Source organism: Pimephales promelas, chromosome 4, assembly GCF_988280905.1.
Source record: "Pimephales promelas chromosome 4, fPimPro1.hap1.1, whole genome shotgun sequence".
In the NCBI taxonomy this organism is placed as follows: Eukaryota; Metazoa; Chordata; class Actinopteri; order Cypriniformes; family Leuciscidae; genus Pimephales; species Pimephales promelas.
The window spans coordinates 23,392,154-23,411,761 of record NC_142772.1 but is presented as its reverse complement, the minus strand read 5'-3'; the positions used below and the strand labels follow the sequence as shown (position 1 = coordinate 23,411,761).

The 19,608-nt window shown below is 38.4% G+C and overlaps 1 protein-coding gene across 3 annotated transcripts in view; it reads right to left on the bottom strand.

The window, feature by feature from the left end:
- Positions 1-19,608, bottom strand: part of edil3a (EGF like and discoidin domains 3a) — a 231,918-nt gene that overhangs the window by 142,864 nt on the left and 69,446 nt on the right. For all 3 annotated transcript variants that reach the window (XM_039653200.2, XM_039653201.2, XM_039653202.2), the window contains one exon: positions 5,559-5,687. In XM_039653200.2, coding sequence (XP_039509134.2) covers positions 5,559-5,687 — 129 coding nt within the window. The remainder of the gene's footprint in view (positions 1-5,558; positions 5,688-19,608) is intronic.

Here is a 19,608-nt window from a genome sequence, read left to right as displayed (position 1 = left end):
TATGCAAAATAGTTTACTGTTTTCTCTTTCCACTATTATAATCCTTTCCTTAGGAAAATAATCTTTTTTTTTTTTGTTTTGTTTTACTCCTCTTCTCCTTCCACATCTTTGGACACCAATTGCAGTGTTTACTAGCTCCTGCCCAAATGCACCCTTGGCCATCGTAATCTCCTCACCTATGCCCCATCTGCCACTATCATGAATCTCGTCCAACAGCAGCCTTCACCTACAGTATGCTTGCATCCTACTCTATTCCAGTTCTAATACAATATATCATTTATATACAAAAATATAATTTTAATACTAGAATAATTAGTCAACATAATTATTTACATCTAAAATTGTCTTTATATGTTTTCTAAAAGGTTTACCGTCTTTAAAATTCCCTTTGTTTTAATAATCCATAATAAAATGCTGTTATCTCTGCTTGTTTCTTGATGATTGTTGTAATTCCAACTTTGTGAATATAGCGAATTCTCTATGGCATGAGTCACAATGTGCCACAATCGCAATACCGTGTTTCTATAAAAACACCCCGCTCTGTGGCGTATTGTGGACTTGTGGTCTCATGGAGGCATGCTCTGGATACACGAAAGGTATAAACACGGCAGACATTTCTCATTTTCAATCTTTTAATTCAATATTTAATTGATGTATACCTATTTTGTAATGGATATGGATGATAGTGAGAGGGCTCGGTCAGTGGCTAATGCTTTAAATGCACCGTGATTGGCGAATCTTGTCGGAGCAATTGACATGGAACATTTTGCTCAATTTATAAATGACTACTTAGGGGTCAGGGCGGATTTAGGCACGGGTGACATGGGCAGCTGCCCAGGGGTGCATTTCCCGTACAACTACGTATTTCGCCGCTTCACTACGATAGTATGATGCATCGTTGGAGAAATCAACTAGCTACAGTAGTCATGTTTTTTTTTTTTTTTTAAATGTTTATATATATATATAAACATTTAAAAAATTTCAGAAAAACAGAAATAAATAAATAATAGTATCTCAATGACACACAGGCAACACAGCATTAAATAGTTTCCACAAATTGTGTGGACCCCATGAAAAATCGCAATATCAATAGACAATAGAAAGGAACCCCTGGATTAAACAATTATTACTGAGATGATTTTAAGATTAAGGAGCAAGACAGAGTCACTATGAGTTACATCAGTAGAGCAGTTAAGGAGCTTATATTCAAATCCCTTTTCATCTCTGGTTTGTCCTCCAGCTTGTATCCACACAATCATAGACACTTAATATGCAAGAGTAAATGTTGATTTTTCTGCCTTTTTCTCGCTGGAGTGCCAAAAGATCAGACAGCTTCTGACCATATGTTCAGCAGAGGAGAAAAAAAAAAGAAAGAACACAACTGAAAATAAATCAGGCAATAACATCTGTCTTTGTTTGCCGTGATCACAGCAAAAAGAAATGTGTGTGCACTTGTATTTGAGTGGATGTAAATACAAACATAAATGACGTCAGGCCTGTAAAATAAAATGAAAAATAAAATGCTTAAATGAAAGTAAATTTGTTGATGACATTACCAATGAAATACTGTTTAATAGTAAGAGGAAATATCCCTTTCTGCATATGCAATCGCAAACATTAACTGTCTGAAAGTAACATCTCATCTCACATGGCCTCATGGGATAGTGAAGTGCCCAGTTAATACACATTTCAGAATCTCAAAGGAAGTAGTATGTCATCCATCCATAACTTTTTTCTGAATAATGTGAGTTCTGACATATATACTCTTTTCAAATACTGCTTTTCGCTTAAGTATTTAAATACAAGGCATGTGTTTTTTCCTTAATCTTAAATAATTTGACTCGAAAACTAAATATGAAATCACAAGCAGAATGGAACATAAGAATTAGATTCGTTTTTGACATCTAATAAAATAACATATTTCTTTTTTTTTTTTTTCTGGTAGTCCATGAAAGGTTCCGTCACATCAGTGATGTTGAACAATAGGAGCACAGAAGCTCTTCCGTACACAGCTTTCAAATACGACGAAATGAAAAAGAGATGATGGTATTTGTGCTGCCGGGTGGAATATCCAATGGCGGAAAGGTTTGAAACAAAACTATTGCAGCAATACTAATGCAACTATAATGTTTTCTTGAGGGAGTATCACGACAGAGTTAAGAAGATGAATGCTGGCGAACTAGTTGAGGTGCTTCACCGGTGAGTACTGGAATTAGCATTAAGCTAACATGCTGCTTTGGTAGCAATAGTTTGTTTACTCTCTTGTTTCCGGAAGTCATTTAGTAGTTCTGCCTTCTCAATGACATCAAATATGTCATTAAAGACAGCAATTGATGACTGGTCGGGAAGCAACATGTAGTCTGACATGTTTCTGGTCCATGACAAGCCAAGGCACAATACGACACGACACATCAAGAATTTTGGAGGGTTGGTGATGAGTGATGGGGAAGGTCGTTGGGCCCAAGGCTCCGGTGCACATATTCTTAGTGGCCCATGGAAGTGTGTCGTGTTCAGGGGAAATAATAATAATTATAATAATACGTTTATTTGTTATTGTGCCTTTCAAGAACCCAAGGTCGCTTTACAAAATAATACTAACAGTTGACAGGCAAGAGACAGGCAATCTGCTAGCTATAACAATTAAGCAGATGGAGACAACAATAATGAATAGATAGGCAAATAAAACATACATTTTGATCGAGAAAGCATGTAACAAAGAAGTGAAAAAATGGAGGAAAGATAGATAGAATGAAAAACAGTTATTTACTGAGCATGGTGAATATATGAGTATTAAGCTTAGATTTGAATGTCTGTAGGTTAGTGGGTGGCACGAAGATCAGATGGCAACTTATTCCACAGCTTGGGGCCAACAACACTAAAAGCCCTTCCACCTACAGTGTAAAGTTATCAGGGTTTATTTGCCTCAATGTCTGCCCAAACTTGAAAAAAGCAATTAAATCAATTTAGAAGGTGCATTGAATAACTCAAAACATCTGATTCTTCATCATAGAAGCAATTTATTGAAAATCTTTCAGCTATGACTTGATGTTCTTCTAATTGTTTTCAATGTTTTAATATTTCAGATAGCTTAATAACACCATATTAGTTCATTTTTTCGAGTCTCCGGGTTTGAGTCCTTCGTTCTTTTGTCACAGTATTGAATAGCCTACTAATTAACAAACTTTTTACAAACAAGCACGTAATGTTTAATACAATAGTAGTTAATTAATGTACACTATATAATAAAACACACCACAGATGCACAATATACTGTAGATAAGAGACAGACAGGGACAATAATAAGAACTTTTATTTTTCAGATTATGTTTATTGCATACATTTTGTATTTTAATGCCTAAATATAAAACAATATACATTCAGATGCGGTCAATAATATAAATCTAATGTTGTATTTGATGCGAGATACCTGCGGTCATGTGACAAAAGAACGAAGGACTCAAACCCGAAGACTCGAAGAAAATGAATTAATCATTCTTTTTTCTGGTACTGACAGCATAGCCTCTATGGGACTGACAGGAAGAACGAAAGACTCGGACCCGGCCGAACTCGAACTCCAGACTCGCATTAAGCAGCATTAAGCTATAGTAAGTTATCATACATCCATGTTTTAAGTTCCTGAAGGCAAAAGAAAACAGAAGTGGTTGGACAAAGTGAGTTGGGTTTAACCGTGAAACAAATTTTAATATCATCAGCGTAACTATGAAAATTGAGACCATGCCTTCTGATGATCTGACCAAGTGACAGAAATAAAGGAGGACCAAGTACAGAACCTTGAGGAACACAATGAGAAATAGTGACGGTACGGGATCGATTCTCAGCTATCTTAACAAATTTCTTTCCATCATGCTAGCATACAATGTCAAAATCTGCACTGAGATCAAGAAGAACCAGAATATTATGGGCACCAGAATCAGAAGCCAGGAGGAGATCATTTAAGGAAAGGGAGGTTTGACATTGTTGAGGCCGGATTTCATTGGAATTGGAGTGATGGCCGTTACATTCAGATCATGCGGTGTGGCAAGAGATAAGTTTATAATATGAGTAATTGGTTGAATAAGTGATGGCAAAGGAGTTTTTAGAAGGTATGTTGAAATAGGATAAAGTGTGCAGGAGGAAGAATGTGATTTGATGATAAGTTTTTCAACCACAGATTTGTGAGTAAAAAATGTGTCAAGCGGACAGCCTGTCAAAGATGGGGTTGAATAGGAGGTTGCAGTTGGAGAAAAATATATATTTGCAAGAAAAAGGACTGAAAACTTTCACAGAGATCAACGGGTCCAGTAATAGCTACAGAGGATGGTTTGACCAGTTTGTTTATCTCTGAGAAAAGAGTTCTGCACTTGGCTTTGTTGATAACAGTAGAAAGATAGTCAGAGCATGCAATGTTAAGTGCTTCTTTATAATTGACTACTGAATATGAAAAGGTCATGAAATGGACAAGAATGGAAGATTTTTTGTAAAGTCATTCAAGATGCCTTCATTTTGTTTTCAAAACTCTAAACTTAGGGGTAAACTGAGGAGAGGAATGGGTAGATGGGACCGTTCTCATTATTAACGGAGTAAGTTCATTCAAAACATTACAAATAGATTCATCATGATAGGGTGAAACTATCTCATCAGGACTCAGGAAATTGAGCGAGGTAGGAAGCGCAGAAACAGCAATAGCAGCAGAGAAATTGTCAACAGTTACAGATCTCAGGTTACGGTAAGATGTGGTAGTTTTTGTTTTTGTTTCTTTCAAGGGGAAGTGAGAAGTCAAAGGCAATTAGTTTATGATCAGAGATACCCAAATAACGACCCTGAGCATGCACATTTTCAATACCAACAGTACAAAGCAAATCGAGAGTATGACAGTGAGAATGTGTGGGGAAATCAATATGCTGAAATACTTCAAAATAGTCCAGAACAGCCATGAAATCTTTTGCAGCAGTACAATCAGAATCAACAAGTATATTAAAGTCACTCAGCATCATGATTCTATCATGCCGGGCACAGGCGAGAGTGAGTGAAAGTTCAGTCAGGTCAGAGTAAAAGTTTGTATTATATCTAGGGGGTCTATAAATTAACAAAATCAAAAGTGGAGCGGGACTAGCAAGTTTAAGTGATAGACATTCAAGAACATCAAGAGCGTCATAATTTAGACACTTTATAATTGTTCTTAAAGATCATTGCCAAACCAATACCTCTGCCACTAAGTCAAGGTTTTGTCAGATAACTATATCTGGTTAAGACCTTATTTATTTATTTATTTATTTATTTCCCTTTCTATTGCTATTTTGTTACTTTTTATCACATCTGTGGTATCTGCAAGATGTTCCTCTTGGCAAACACGCTTCACAATCGGTCAAATAAAGGTGTTCTCCCATATCATATGAACGCAGCATAGAGACTAGCTTTTGATAGGGAATTGGGCATGTTTACATCAGATGTGTTCAAAAGAAGTGGAGCACAACTTAACAACTGAATGCAGCAACTGTACTCTTCGAACAACAACAACCCACCTGCCCCGCGTGGTATAAGTAAATGTATGAACTTACTGTGTTGGCAATGGATTCCATTAAAGCCTGATGGGCACTTGCAGACGTATCCAATGAATGTGTCGCCCCTGAACGTTTCACTGATTTCACAGATGCCTCCATTGTGACAAGGGTTTGGATGGCAGAGTCCTGTAAAATAGACACAAATAAATAAGAAGGGTTTTTTTTTTTTTTTTAATGGGCTAACAGATGGGTTAGAAACAGACATCAGCAGTTTAAAACATTGCTTGCAGTGTAAGCTTTTGCATCTCAAGTGCTTGAGGGATAAAGGATATCATGGGCACTGCATTACCCCTGTGTCGAGGAGAGAGAGACAGAGAGAGAGAGAGAGAGAGAGAGAGAGAGAGAGAGAGAGAGAGAGAGAGAGAGAGAGAGAGAGAGATAGAGAGAGAGAGAGAGAGAGAGAGAGAGAGAGAGAGAGATCTGGCATTTCACTCACTCACAAAAAAATCAATGAAAGAGTTAAATTGGAGCAAAAATTTCACAGTATGTGAAAAGGTCAAGGTGAGGTTATAGAGCAATGCTATTTGACCAGATGTCACTTTTATGATGTTATAAGAGAATGATGGATTCATTAAAAGTATGACATGTGACATATATTAGGTACGTATATACTGCAATATGTTGCATATGTACATTTAATGTAATGTGCCTTGGCAGGAGCATTGTCTTCCCAGATTATTCTGATTCCACTTGAGTTTGGTTTCCCTCTTTTACGCTGTAAAATATGAGTCAGCAATAAGGTACGAGAGGCTGTGCTGTATTGTAAATAAGCAACGGCTGAAGGGCGTTGTTAGGCACGATGTGAAGTAGAGTGCCTGCAACCCCTTCAGCCGCTCACGATACAGCGCCTCAAGTAGCCTACCGTATTAATTTTATAAAACGGTTACCACACAATAAAAATATTAAAGTAAAAAAAAAATATATATATATATATGTGTGTGTGTGTGTGTGTGTGTGTGTGTATTAGTGCAACTTTCATGAAGTAAAATCACTAAAAGCTTTCTTTCCGCTAGAAAAAATAGTCCCTGACCATGCAAAAGCAACAACATTCCAATGTGTAATATGCATGAAAGCTCAAATAAAAATAACATAGGAAACGCAGTGTTGTGCAGTGATAAATAGAACCGTTGGGTGAAGCGGTCATAGTCGGATTTTATCATGAATAAAGCACAGATATTGACCAATCAGAATCAAGTATTGGAACTAACCGCTTTATAAGGTGATTTACAGACTTTTTGGAATCAGATACCAGTACTTATTATTATTATTTTTTAAGTAATCTCCAGGGTGAACTTGAAAGTAAAGTAATGATTCCAGCAATAAACCAAAAATATATAAAAAGTAGATAATTGGTATACGTTTCTGTACAAATTGCATGAAAACAAATACAAATTATTTTATTTTCCTCAATATAAACTATTTATTGTTTGTAATATGTATTTATTTCTATGGGAATGTCAGGGGTCAGTAAGAATTTTAAATGATTTTGAAAGATGTTTCTTCCTCACTCAGTTTGCATTTATTTTGAATACAGCAAATAAAAAGTAGATAACAAATACAGTACAAACATTAATAAATAATACCATAATTTAAAATAACTATTTAATTCATTTTAAGATACAATTTATTCATGTGATAATTTATTCCTGATCACGCCAAGTTGAATTTTCAGCATTCATTACTTCAGTGTCACATGATCCTTCAGAAATTATTCTAATAGGCTGATTTACTGCTCAAGAATCATTGAGCATTCTTTTATTATTATCAATACTGTTTTGTGTATTACACTTATTTGATCAAATAACAGCATGTATAAGAAATCTTACCATTATAAATTTATTTTATGTGCCCTTGCTTAATAAAAGAATACATTTCTTAATCTTAAAATTCCAAATAAAAACTCAATTGATTTATACAATTTGCAACATGTCACGGTGCGGTGCAGGCAGAAGGACAGATTCAATTAATATAACTTTTACTCACAAAAGGAACAGGCAAGGATAAAGATGAACAGGAGCAAACACAGGGTAACATCAACATTGACCGACAAAGACTGACTGACAGAGGGAGAACTAAATACAAGCAGGAATCAAACTAAACGAGGTGCAAACAGGTGAGAATGATGATGACAGAACGAGGAACAGGTGGCTGATTGGGGAGTGAGTCCGGGAGTAGAAACAAAAGGATCCGGGGAAGTGTGGTGCAGATGACGGGACACACTGGTGAGGACGACAGACTGTGACATCACTCCCTGGGTGGGCGCCCTGGAGGCTGTGGAGGGCGTGGTCAGGAGGGAGAAGCCCCCCAGGGCGGAGCAGGCTGAGGGCGTGGCCATGGCGGAGCAGGCTGAGGGCGTGGCCAGGGCGGAGCAGGCTGAGGGCGTGGCCAGGGCGGAGCAGGCTGAGGGCGTGGCCAGGGCGGAGCAGATGGAGGGAGGACCCCTGGTGGAGCCGATGGAACTGGGGCTGACGACACCAGGGGGCCGACTGACAGGGGCGGAGCAATAATAATAATAATAATTCGTTACATTTATATAGCGCTTTTCTGGACACTCAAAGCGCTTCACATAGAAGGGGGGATCTCCTCAACCACCACCAATGTGCAGCATCCACCTGGATGATGCGACGGCAGCCATAGTGCGCCAGAACGCTCACCACACACCAGCTTACTGGTGGAGAGGAGACCGTGATGAAGCCAATTGGAGTATATGGGGATGATTAGGAGGCCATGATGGACAGAGGCTACTGGGCAAATTTGGCCAGGATGCCGGGGTTACACCCCTGCTCTTACGAAAGACATCCTGGGATTTTTTATGACCACAGAGAGTCAGGACCTCGGTTTAACGTCTCATCCGAAGGACGGTGCTCTTTTTGACAGCATAGTGTCCCCATCACTTTTGCTGGGGTGTTAGGACCCACACAGACCACAGGGTGAGCACCCCCTGCTGGCCACACCAACACCTCTTCCAGCAGCAACCTGTCTTTCTCAGAAGGTCTCCCATCCAGGTACTAACCAGGCTCAGCCCTGCTTAGCTTTAATGGGCAACCAGTCTTGGGATACAGGGTGATATGGCTGCTGGCAAATGGAGCAGATGGGAGAGGAGACCAGGGTGAAGCTGAGGGACAGATGACATATGGTGCTGAGGAGGGACCGAGGGACCATGGTGACACCGCAGGCTCAGGTGACGGAAGTGACGACAGGGGCACAGAGGGACACGGTGAGGTCAGAGGGAGTGAGGGCCGATGGGTGACTGGAGGGAATGAGGAGTCCGACAGAACCGGGGGGGTGACATGACAGGGCGGAGCCAAGGGAAGGAAGTCCAATGGTGAAGGGAGGATGACGAGGGAGCGCAGGGAATCCGGAGGGTCGAAGGAGCCTGGCCGAGGTGGTGGACTGAGGGGCCAAGGAGGAGCTGAGGGAGGTAGGAGCCACGGGGGAGCCAATGGGACCGGGGGCCGAGGAAGTGTCCAGATGGAGGAGGTGTGAGGCGAAGGCCGGAGATCCAACGACCAGACTGGGTCAGGGGAGCTGGCAGACGGAGGGGCTGACGGATGCATGACGGGAGGAGGTGGGAGAGGGAGGCTGGTTGGGATCCTGGTCTCTGGGGCAGGCTGGACAATCTCTGGCGCTGGCTGGACGGTCTCTGGGGCAGGCTGGACGGTCTCTGGCGCTGGCTGGACGGTCTCTGGGGCAGGCTGGACGGTCTGGACGGGGCTGGTCGGAACCAGCGAAGAGGGGAGCTCGGGCTCGGAGAGGCTGGACGGAACCAGCGGAGAGGAGAGCTCGGGCTCGGCGAGGCTGGACGGGACCAGCGGAGGAGAGAGCTCGGGCTCGGCGAGGCTGGGCGGGACCAGCGGAGAAGAGAGCTCGAGCTCGGCGGGGCTGGACGGAACCAGCGGAGAGGAGAGCTCGAGCTTTGCAGGGCTGACGGTGAACGCAGGCTTTCGGGGAACCAGAATCAAGCGGGGCCGCCGAATCAGGTAGAGACTCCCCGGAAAACTCACTGCGTTCATGTTGCTGTTGGGTCGGTCAATCTGTCACGGTGCGGTGCAGGCAGAAGGACAGGCTGAGTCCAGATTCAATTAATATAACTTTTACTCACAAAAGGAACAGGCAAGGATAAAGATGAACAGGAGCAAACACAGGGTAACATCAACATTGACCGACAAAGACTGACTAACAGAGGGAGAACTAAATACAAGCAGGAATCAAACTAAACGAGGTGCAAACAGGTGAGAATGATGATGACAGGACGAGGAACAGGTGGCTGATTGGGGAGTGAGTCCGGGAGTAGAAACAAAAGGATCCGGGGAAGTGTGGTGCAGATGACGGGACACACTGGTGAGGACGACAGACTGTGACACAACAACAGGGTAACACTGAAAGTGGTCAAATGGTCAAAACAAATATTGATTATTTTGCTCACTTGGGGCAATAGTTTTTGTAAAGCTAATTGTGTTGTTGTGTGGTGAAAAGTGACTTGAATTGATTTCATTTGACTGGAACGAGTGATGAGATTTCCATTCTTCATTGGTTTCTTAAGGATTTGAGTGTCCCCACTCTAAATGGAAAACCACTTTGATTGTATCGCCTTTAAGAAAAAAGTGAAAACAAAGTTGCTTCTAATCTTTTAGTCTTCACAATTCCTGCATTTGCAAGCAAGTCAAGCTCATAAGAACCCCCAGAGGACCCATATTTCATGGCCTATCAATACCATACTGATGTTTAAAACATTAGAGTGCCTGCATCGGGTTGCATGCTGTCAAAAGTAGATGAAATTGCAGGGCAGTCAGCTTAATCTTTCAAAAAATCAGTCGCAAGTTCTGCAATAGGGCATGGGTGGAATAGAGAGATGTATTACAGATATAGGATCAATGTGCTCTCAAGTGCAAAGACCGACAAAATGTAGATTGTTCAAAAGGCATACATATAAATAGGATCCTAAGCAGAAGAGATCTGGATGACACTCTACAAAATATTTGATTGTACATGCAAACCGAAGGATATTACACTATTCAAAAGTTTGGGTTCAGTGTTTTATTTTATTTATTTTAATTTTTTTTAAAGAAATGAATACTTTTAATCAGTAAGGATTAACTAAATTGATCAAAATTGACATAAAGACACTTGTAATGTTATGCTGTTATTTTTTAAGTTTCCATTAATCAACATATCCTGAAAAAAAAAAAAAAATATATATATATATATATATATATATATATATATATATATATATATTTTGATATATATTTCAACAACAATATTAGCCAGCACAACCGTTTTCAACATATACGATACTAGACATTTTGAAAATAATGCTGTAAAATAACATTTTATTATCACATGACCGTAAAGACTGGAGTAGTGGCAGCTGAAAATTCATCCTTTGGAATAAATTTCATTATAAAATATAGTTATTTTAGAAAATAGTTATTTCAGAGCATAAGAGACTTAAAACGTTTCAATTGTATAGTGCAAATCACTTTTTTTTTTCTGCTGCTTTGTACATTCAAATATATACATGCAGGCAGTCAGGACAATTTGTTAGTAGTGTTCTTAGACAACAACATACTTTTAAAAAAAAGTCACTAAAAGAAGATATGTGACACAGAAGGTAACCCTATCAACATTTGTGAATTCCAGCACTGTATCTTATAAGATATAATGAGAGTAGTAGCTAATTAGAGGGATACATCATGTAATAACCTTGCCAGAACTCTATTAAAAGTCATCTGCATCCTGAAGGAGAGGGTGACAGCTAAGCCTGCATTCTGACATGACGATCTATAACCGCACAAAGCTTTGTGACAGCCCCCTCTCTACCTCCAGAGAGATGGAAGTAAGAAGAGGGAGAGCAAGACAGGGATGGAGAGAGACAGTATGAAGAGGAGAAACGGGAGCGAAAGAAAGGAAGGAGGGGGACGTATGCCCCATTTGCACATGTTCCTGAGAGACATCGCCAGGCATTGTGGCCAATGAAACAAAGCTTTGTCCTCTGTGCTGTTTCCTTTTGTGGTGCAAGTCAGGGGGATCAACAAGAATGTCAGCCGTTGTTGGGAGGCTCGTGCTTGTGGCAGGAAAGTAATTGATGTTGGCTGGCTCACGCATCCCGATTTTTTCTGACAAGACACAATGGAAGCCAATCTATCAGACGAGCCCGGCTCCAATGCAGAATAGTAAATCCTCAGCGGTGGTTAAACACAGCAATGCGCCCGATGTTTCCCGCACAATTAATCACTCTCTGATGGACGCCTCTGTCTAAATTCCCAAAAGAGAGTTCATTTTAGTTGCTCACTTATACGAATCAACTCAAACTTTATTGAAGTGAGACGGGTAAGCAACCCAAATGTGTTTCACTCTCTAATTTATTCATTTATGCAGATTGTGGGTAATGTCACTGAGATGGTATGGAAATTGTAACGTATTAATATGGAGATATGGTGATCACTTGGTTGGATTATGCTAATTGCATGTGTTGAAGGCTGAACCTGTGCAGGTTTTTACTGCACAAACCGTTCACCCATCGATTGGATCACCTATATCTGACTTCTGTGTTGTTCATGCAAATAAAGCTGTCACTAAATAAAGCAATCCATCTAAGATAATTACACACCCAACCATCTATAGAGCATCAAATAAAACAAATAGCCCACTGGATAAATGTACCTTGACATCCAGAGGAAGTAGGTGTTTTAATTGGAGTCCCCTCAAATGCTCTCCAGGGTGAAGGTGATGGAGGTTAGAGGGGCTCAGACAGCCTCCATGTCTGAGTTATCATGAGCAGATTGAACCGAGCATTTGGGAGCTAGAGTGGTGAGCATGCGAGCAGCTGGAGCTCAAATCAGACTTCCAGTAAAGCCAAATTGAGCAAAGCACCAGCGCAGAGCAACAGTGAGGTCATGTTCATATGACCTGTATGTATCTTATGAGGCTCGGGACTCCAGAGAGCTTTTTTTTCCCCCACTATAGCTGTATCAACCATAGCATTTTTTTTTTTTTTTTTTTTTTTAATTTAAGCTAGGAGATAGTTTGGTTGAACATTTTAAAACAAAAAAAACTTTGCAATGTATAATCAATTACAAATATAATAACCTGTACTATTTATAGGTAACTAATCAAATTTGTGACATTTAAATATGACTCTTTTGAAGCACAAACCTAAGTATAATGTTCCAACCCCAATCTAATTTGCACTGTTGTGCACCATACCGAATTTAATTGAGAATTTATTTGATCACTTTTATTAATTTATTTTATAACAATACAAGCCCCAAATATCAAACGGGAAGATTGGAGAGAGAGGATGTATAATTGCTAGTCGGATTTGAAAGTAAGGAAGAACAACTGAAAGTAAATAAAATTCAAAGAAATATATATACATTTTTATCAAAAAAAAAAAAAAAACTTTGCATGCTGGCTTGTTTGAGAAGTTTAAAAGCCTGGAGGTGTAAAGGTTTATATAGATTGATTAAATGATGGATAGATAAAAAGACTGATAGATAGATCAACATAATGATAGAACAATATGGATACAGACAGACAGATAGTTATTTATTGATGGATGGATGGACGGACGGACAGACGGGCGGACGGACGGACGGACAGATAGATAGATAGATAGATACAAATACAGACAGACAGACAGACGGATGGATGGATAGATCATTCCCCAGATTGCAATTAATTTGTTAAATTGACATTATGCAAATTCCTCTCCCTGTCATTCCAAATCAAATTCCAATTAAATTGTTTATTGGGTGCGGCCAATTCAGTTTAAATTCACACACGAATACAACCAATTCTTTGATTCTAAATTTAGAAAAATCCTGATATGGCTTTATAATATATATATATATATATATATATATATATATATATATATATATATATATCTTGCATATGTCTTCCAACTTTGAGTTGCACATCTTATATGCACTCAGTAGTGAAGCAATGTCACAGTACTGTTCAGGTAATTTAGAACACTGAGTCCTTAACCGAGAATCATTGTACCACAGAATAACCACACCTTCGCATTAATGCCTATGCAGGCACATTAAAAGAGATGTTCAGCTCTCGGAGTTTGCAGGGTAAGAGCTTACACAGCTCATACGTGACCTAATTCTGCCTTCATTCTTTACGCGGAGTGCAGTATCAGCCTCCTACCAGTTCCACTCCTTCCTGCCCAGTACACTCGCCTCTCCCACTAAGAACTATGACTGGCAGAGAAAAGCTTTTAGAGCTGTCTATCCTCTCTCTAATTTCCAGAGTTCAACCACTTGAAGATATGACAAGACATGCTGACTAAACTGAACGGATGCAACTACAAGTTCGAGTAAAAAACAGAACAGAGGCAAAATATTAATCAGTGGCTGTCCAGGTCTCCACCAAGGGAGCAAAATCTCTTGAGTAAGTTCAAGGTAAGTTCAAGCTTACCTTGGAAAGTCTTTCGGATATTGAGGGTGAGGGTGTAAGAGGAATCCAGGAATGTCATGGAAATGTCACCATGATAGCAGTCTGGCCAGAGAAAAACAGTCTCTCCTGTCAACTCACATCCCTCCAAGAATGGAGAGCTAATAAGAATAGACATGGCCAAATGAAAACTCCTGCAACAGTTTACTTTGGATAGACAGATTAGGGTGTTTATTTTGTAATATTTTAGCAAGACGTAATTGCATTTTTGAAGGAATATCATAATAAATGAATTACACAGGTAAGTCAATTTTTTAACAACAATTTGTGATGATACAAGCAGTCAAGCAGTTGAGATATGCTATAACTGTAGAATATCACCCTATACGCGATGAATACTGTATGTATCCGGAAACAAATATGTACAGTTTATTACTAATTTATACTGTACAAAGAAATGGTTGACAATATACAGTAGTTACACTTTGCAATTAGATAAACAATGCAGCTGAGATGAGATTTGCTATATAGTATACATTTGTTTTACGCAAGTACACTGTATTTATCCAGGTAAACTATATCACAGGGTGATTATATTAGATGGATGGATGCGTGCATGCATGTAAATTTGTATCATAAGACTGATTAACGTGTCCGCAGTTCTCCGGCCATTTTTTTTTTTTCCTCATAGAACATATGATAAACGCTGTGCTGTTAACCTGCTTACGGAACATGTCTTTATCCTGAGTTTTACTGAGCTTTTCAAAAGGCCACGTTTAATCTAAACCCTTCAAATTATTATGAACTGTTTGAAGCTAACAATTACCACAGGCATAGCATGAACATTGTTTCTCGAATTACAAATTTGTGCTCGGGCCAAAGGAAGGGCATTTTTTTTTTTTTAAAGGGCTTTTAGCATGTGAGTGTTTGATGGAGGGGGTCATAATAATGGCTGGTGAACTTGGTCGTACCTTTAGTTGCATAATGGCATTACTAATGTCCGCTTCAGTTACTTGCTCCAGCGCTCAAACTCCCCAGGAGGAAGAATAAAGTGTATTATTCATGCAACACGCTCCTCCATAGCAACTACACTAATAAGGGCCCAGTGGGCTAAGATGAATGTTCCCAAGCTCCATATGAAATGTACATATAAAATCCATAATTGAACAAAAAAAAAAGGGAGAAGTGAAAAGCACAGTGATGCTGAAAAGAAATAAAATAAATGGTTCTAAAAGGAGCTGATATATAGATTTTGTTTTAACCTCTGAAGTTTTAGCAATTCTTATTTGACCAATTGCAGATCTGAAAGTACAGTGGGATATATACAGTCCAAAGAGCTTATACGGCTCAATTTTTCGCTCTCGTTGAAACGTAAAGATGAGTTAGTATATGGTTTGTAATCTTTGTCTCACTGCCAAGTCAGAGTTCATACAGTAAAAAAAAAAAAAGAAGTGGGGGCAATTGCAAGCAAGAAAAAGAAATCTGCTTTCCAAATTTCTCTTGCTCTCAAACTTGGCTAGATAATAAAATAGCAAATAGCTTTTGATAAGGCTGCTGTAACAGGAATAAATGCATTTAAGAGATTAAATGATTACCTATATAAAATTGCTTTTGATCTTACTTAATCTATATTATTATATCAAACATGTAACATGCTATTAAGCTGACATCATGGGGTCCTTGACTATTCTGCAGGAGCGCACTGATTCAAGCATCACACAACACATGTTCATCATTGAAACCAATGATGTTGTTCATATGCACAAAGGTACATTTCTGCATGTACTTACTAACCCCACGAAATGTATCATTTTGGCATCAACGACTCATAATTCTAGGTTTAAAAGTCTAAAATCAATGTCCCAGGCCCATTGAGGTCACTGTTCTAACCCTTGTGGATTGTGGACAATAAAATAATCCTAAATAATACCAGATTATATGTAAGCTTCAGATCTGAAATCAATCAAAACTATCCCAAACAAATATAAAGTTCATCCGCTCTCTGGCTCATGGCAAATGAAGATGAATGTACACTCTTCAAATCTGTCAAAACATATTTCAGAAACTCAGATCATCATTTCATATATATATATATATATATATATATATATATATATATATATTGGATGAAGGCACACTTTCCTTTTATCTACAAAATACAGTATAATTTAGGTAAAATATCAAACTATTTTTCCCTTAAAATAAAACAAAAATATGGTAGAACTGTATACTTTATTTTACAGTCCTGTTCCATGTGTAAATAGGATATACCAACACTATCTCACGACCAATTCGTACGAATTCGACGCATGATTAAAAAGTGGCTAATTCGTACTAATTCGTACGACCTCACTCGTACTAATTCGTACGATTTGTCTAAAACCATGTGATGGTTAGGTTTAGGGGCGGGGTAAGGGGTAGGTCATTCGTACGAATTCATACGAATTGGCCAATTCGTAAAATATGTACGATTTAGCAAAATCGTATTAATTCGTACGAGTGAGGTCGTATGAATTGTTACGAATTAGTCACTTTTTAATCATTCGTCGAATTCGTACGACTTGGTCGTGAGATCGGGTTGGATATACTTATTATAATTGCAATAACTGACTAATAACTAGGCTTGATAGCTTAGATAGATTGATTAGCTTGATTGGTGTGTGGAACCACATCAAAATCAAATAATAGCATTAAGTTAAGATCCATCCTTATTGTCAGCCGTAACCTATCCGGATATTTATAACGATCTCGATCATACAGTATCCATATAACGTACAAACTACAATTTACCTCAACAAGGCAACATGAACAACACTCGTCTCATTCGTGGAGGTGGAAAAACAAGTGCTTTGTGACATGCAAGATTTGTTGTACTAAAATGTAAGTACAAAAGAAAACGCATGAGAGTCGATTGTTTTGTCAATTTTAAGTTTTCATTTAAAATGTTTGTGATTTTAATATAAGTACATGGTTACATATTTGACCATTTGCTTGATCAATTTAATATATAGAAGTAATGCATGGAATAATTGGCTTACGTTGTTGAAATAATGATATGTGTTCAAATAAAAACAGTGAGTACCGGGGTGTTTGTGGTACAGCCGCGGATCAGTTATGCACTGCAAAGTTTGGATATTATACAAACGCAGCATATTTAAAGCACTCGCGTCCTGCTTCTGTGCCGTATAAACACCGCACACGCATTATATGTGAAACCTGTGGTAAAATGATAGGAACAGACTTTTCTGTGGGGAGTTGGCTGAAAGTTTAGCCTATTTATCCCAGCTAGCCTCTCCTGCACAGTCTCAACCCTGTCTCCTTCCCTTCAAGTTTTCTGACAGTCAGTATCTTATCGCATAAAAACTAACTCTGATGTTCTTATTGCTGTTGTTAGAACAGCCGTGTATTACACAACACCATCACGCTGTTTAAAAAAAAAAAAGTGATAATATCATGGATAATCTCGACGCTACCTCGCTTGTCCATTGACAGAGTGACAGTTTCCGTGGTTTCTTTGTCAACAAAATGGCCGCCACAAACACTGATGACACAGATCGAATAAATTCTAAAAAGCCACTTTGGATGCTAAGCTAATATGAAATGGCAGTTTTTTTGGATATGATGTGATGGCTGCAATAACGATAGTGTGGTTATTTAAGAAAAGCATTTACGTAACCACAGAGTCCATTTGAGGTGGAGGAAAAAGCCTACTCGAAGACATGTAAATCATAACACTCACTGGCCATTAGTAAGCCATTAGTAGGCCTTAGTGAAATTGGGATATTTAAGTAGCTTTTATAACTGTGCCATAGAAAAAAAAAAAAAATCCTGGTGTGCGTCTTGAGACAAAAAATCACACTGACATATGGCGTCTTCGTTTAGCTTAGCTTCCTCCCGGTCAAAAAAGATATATATATATATATATATATATATATATATATATATATATTATATTATATTATTATTATTATTTAGAATTTTTAGGATTTATGATTATGCATTAATTATATAATTTTTATGAGCTACTTTTTTCCCATTAGAAATAATATATGTATATATTTTTTATTATTGAAAAAAAAAAACTTTTTTTTAAAATAAATGCAACTTTTCACATCAAAAATGAGTGCAAGCTGAAGGCAACAACCAAAAAAAAAAAAAAAAAAGAAAAAAAAAAAAAGGAAAAGAACCGCCATACAGTGGCTTTAAAAATATATAAATGTGAGAAATGTCCTGTAATGGCCTGTAGGCTTCCTATAGCTTCCTACATAAATACATAGAAATTCTTTTTGATTCCTATTGTTCTTTTAGACATAATTTCTCTCTTATTTGTTTCGTCTTATTTGCACTCTTGATGTTTTAGAGTCGCACCCCTTTATTGTACGCTTTTTTTCTGCACAGTGGCTGATCTGTAGTTTGTACCACCAAAAGATTCTCTGAGTTTTCGTATTTTTTTTGTATTACCCATTAATTCCCTACACTCAAAAAAAATAATAAATAAATAAATAAATAAATAAATAAATTGTTGAATGAACGTGATTTAAACGTAGCACCCACTATGCATCTAATCAAATCAAGTAACTGAATCTCGAGGTCTGTGTGTGCCTAAAATAAAGATTTTTTTAAAACAACTTTTTTGAGAAATCCATTATACAGTATTATATTTAACATTCTGGATATTTATGCAGAATCTCAGTTATAGACGAACCAACAGAATAAATCACAAATATAAATTTCAAACGATGAATGTCATTATATGACATCATTTTATAATTTTTTATCTTTGTTCATCTGACAGGTATAACTCAAAAATTAAAGGGGTGATGAACTGAGAAATCAAATTTTCCTTGAGCTTTTGACATCTATAGGTCATCATATTATAAGAATATCCTGTAAGTTTCAGAACTGAAAACGTCCTTGTTAGTCCAATAAAAGCTTTTATTGACACAGCCTCTAAAAACGACTCGTTTTTAAAAGTGGGGAACTATGACGACAAAGAGGATAAAACACCATGCCCACAGAAGATGATCAACGCCTGCTTCACCACGGCAGGTTTAGCCCCGCCCACCGATTCGCGCATTACACACATAAGTATCATACATGTACATGCTTACCTCGTGATGACAAACTGGATCGCTACCGAGCAATACAGAATATTGTGCTGTGCCTGGTTGTGCAAGACAGTCGCTGCGTAAGCTTCCTGTGGATTCCAATAGGACTGCATGGATAAAATTTATTTTTAATGACGTTCCAGCTGATGAGGTAAAACATCGTCGCCTGTTCGCTTCATTTAATTGAGGATTGTTTTGTCAACAAGACTGGATTTGCAGAACGATTAAGAGTAAAGAACGGTGCTGTGTCATCTATATTGGACCTGACAGGAATATTGTGCAACACACGGACTCTGGGTTGAACATGTATGGGCGAATCCGGTTGCCATTTTACAACATTGGACGTTTTCCCCCATGTGCACCGACGGGTGAGTTAAACTCATTATAATATGCAAAACTGTTCTCCACTCGCAGCAGTGGGTGTTTACTTCCAAGTCTTCAGTGCGACACGCCCATAAAAACCGACTGTTTTTTAGGTAGGCTCACAACCAGGGTACAAAATAGCCAATTACTTGTTCATTTTGATGTTT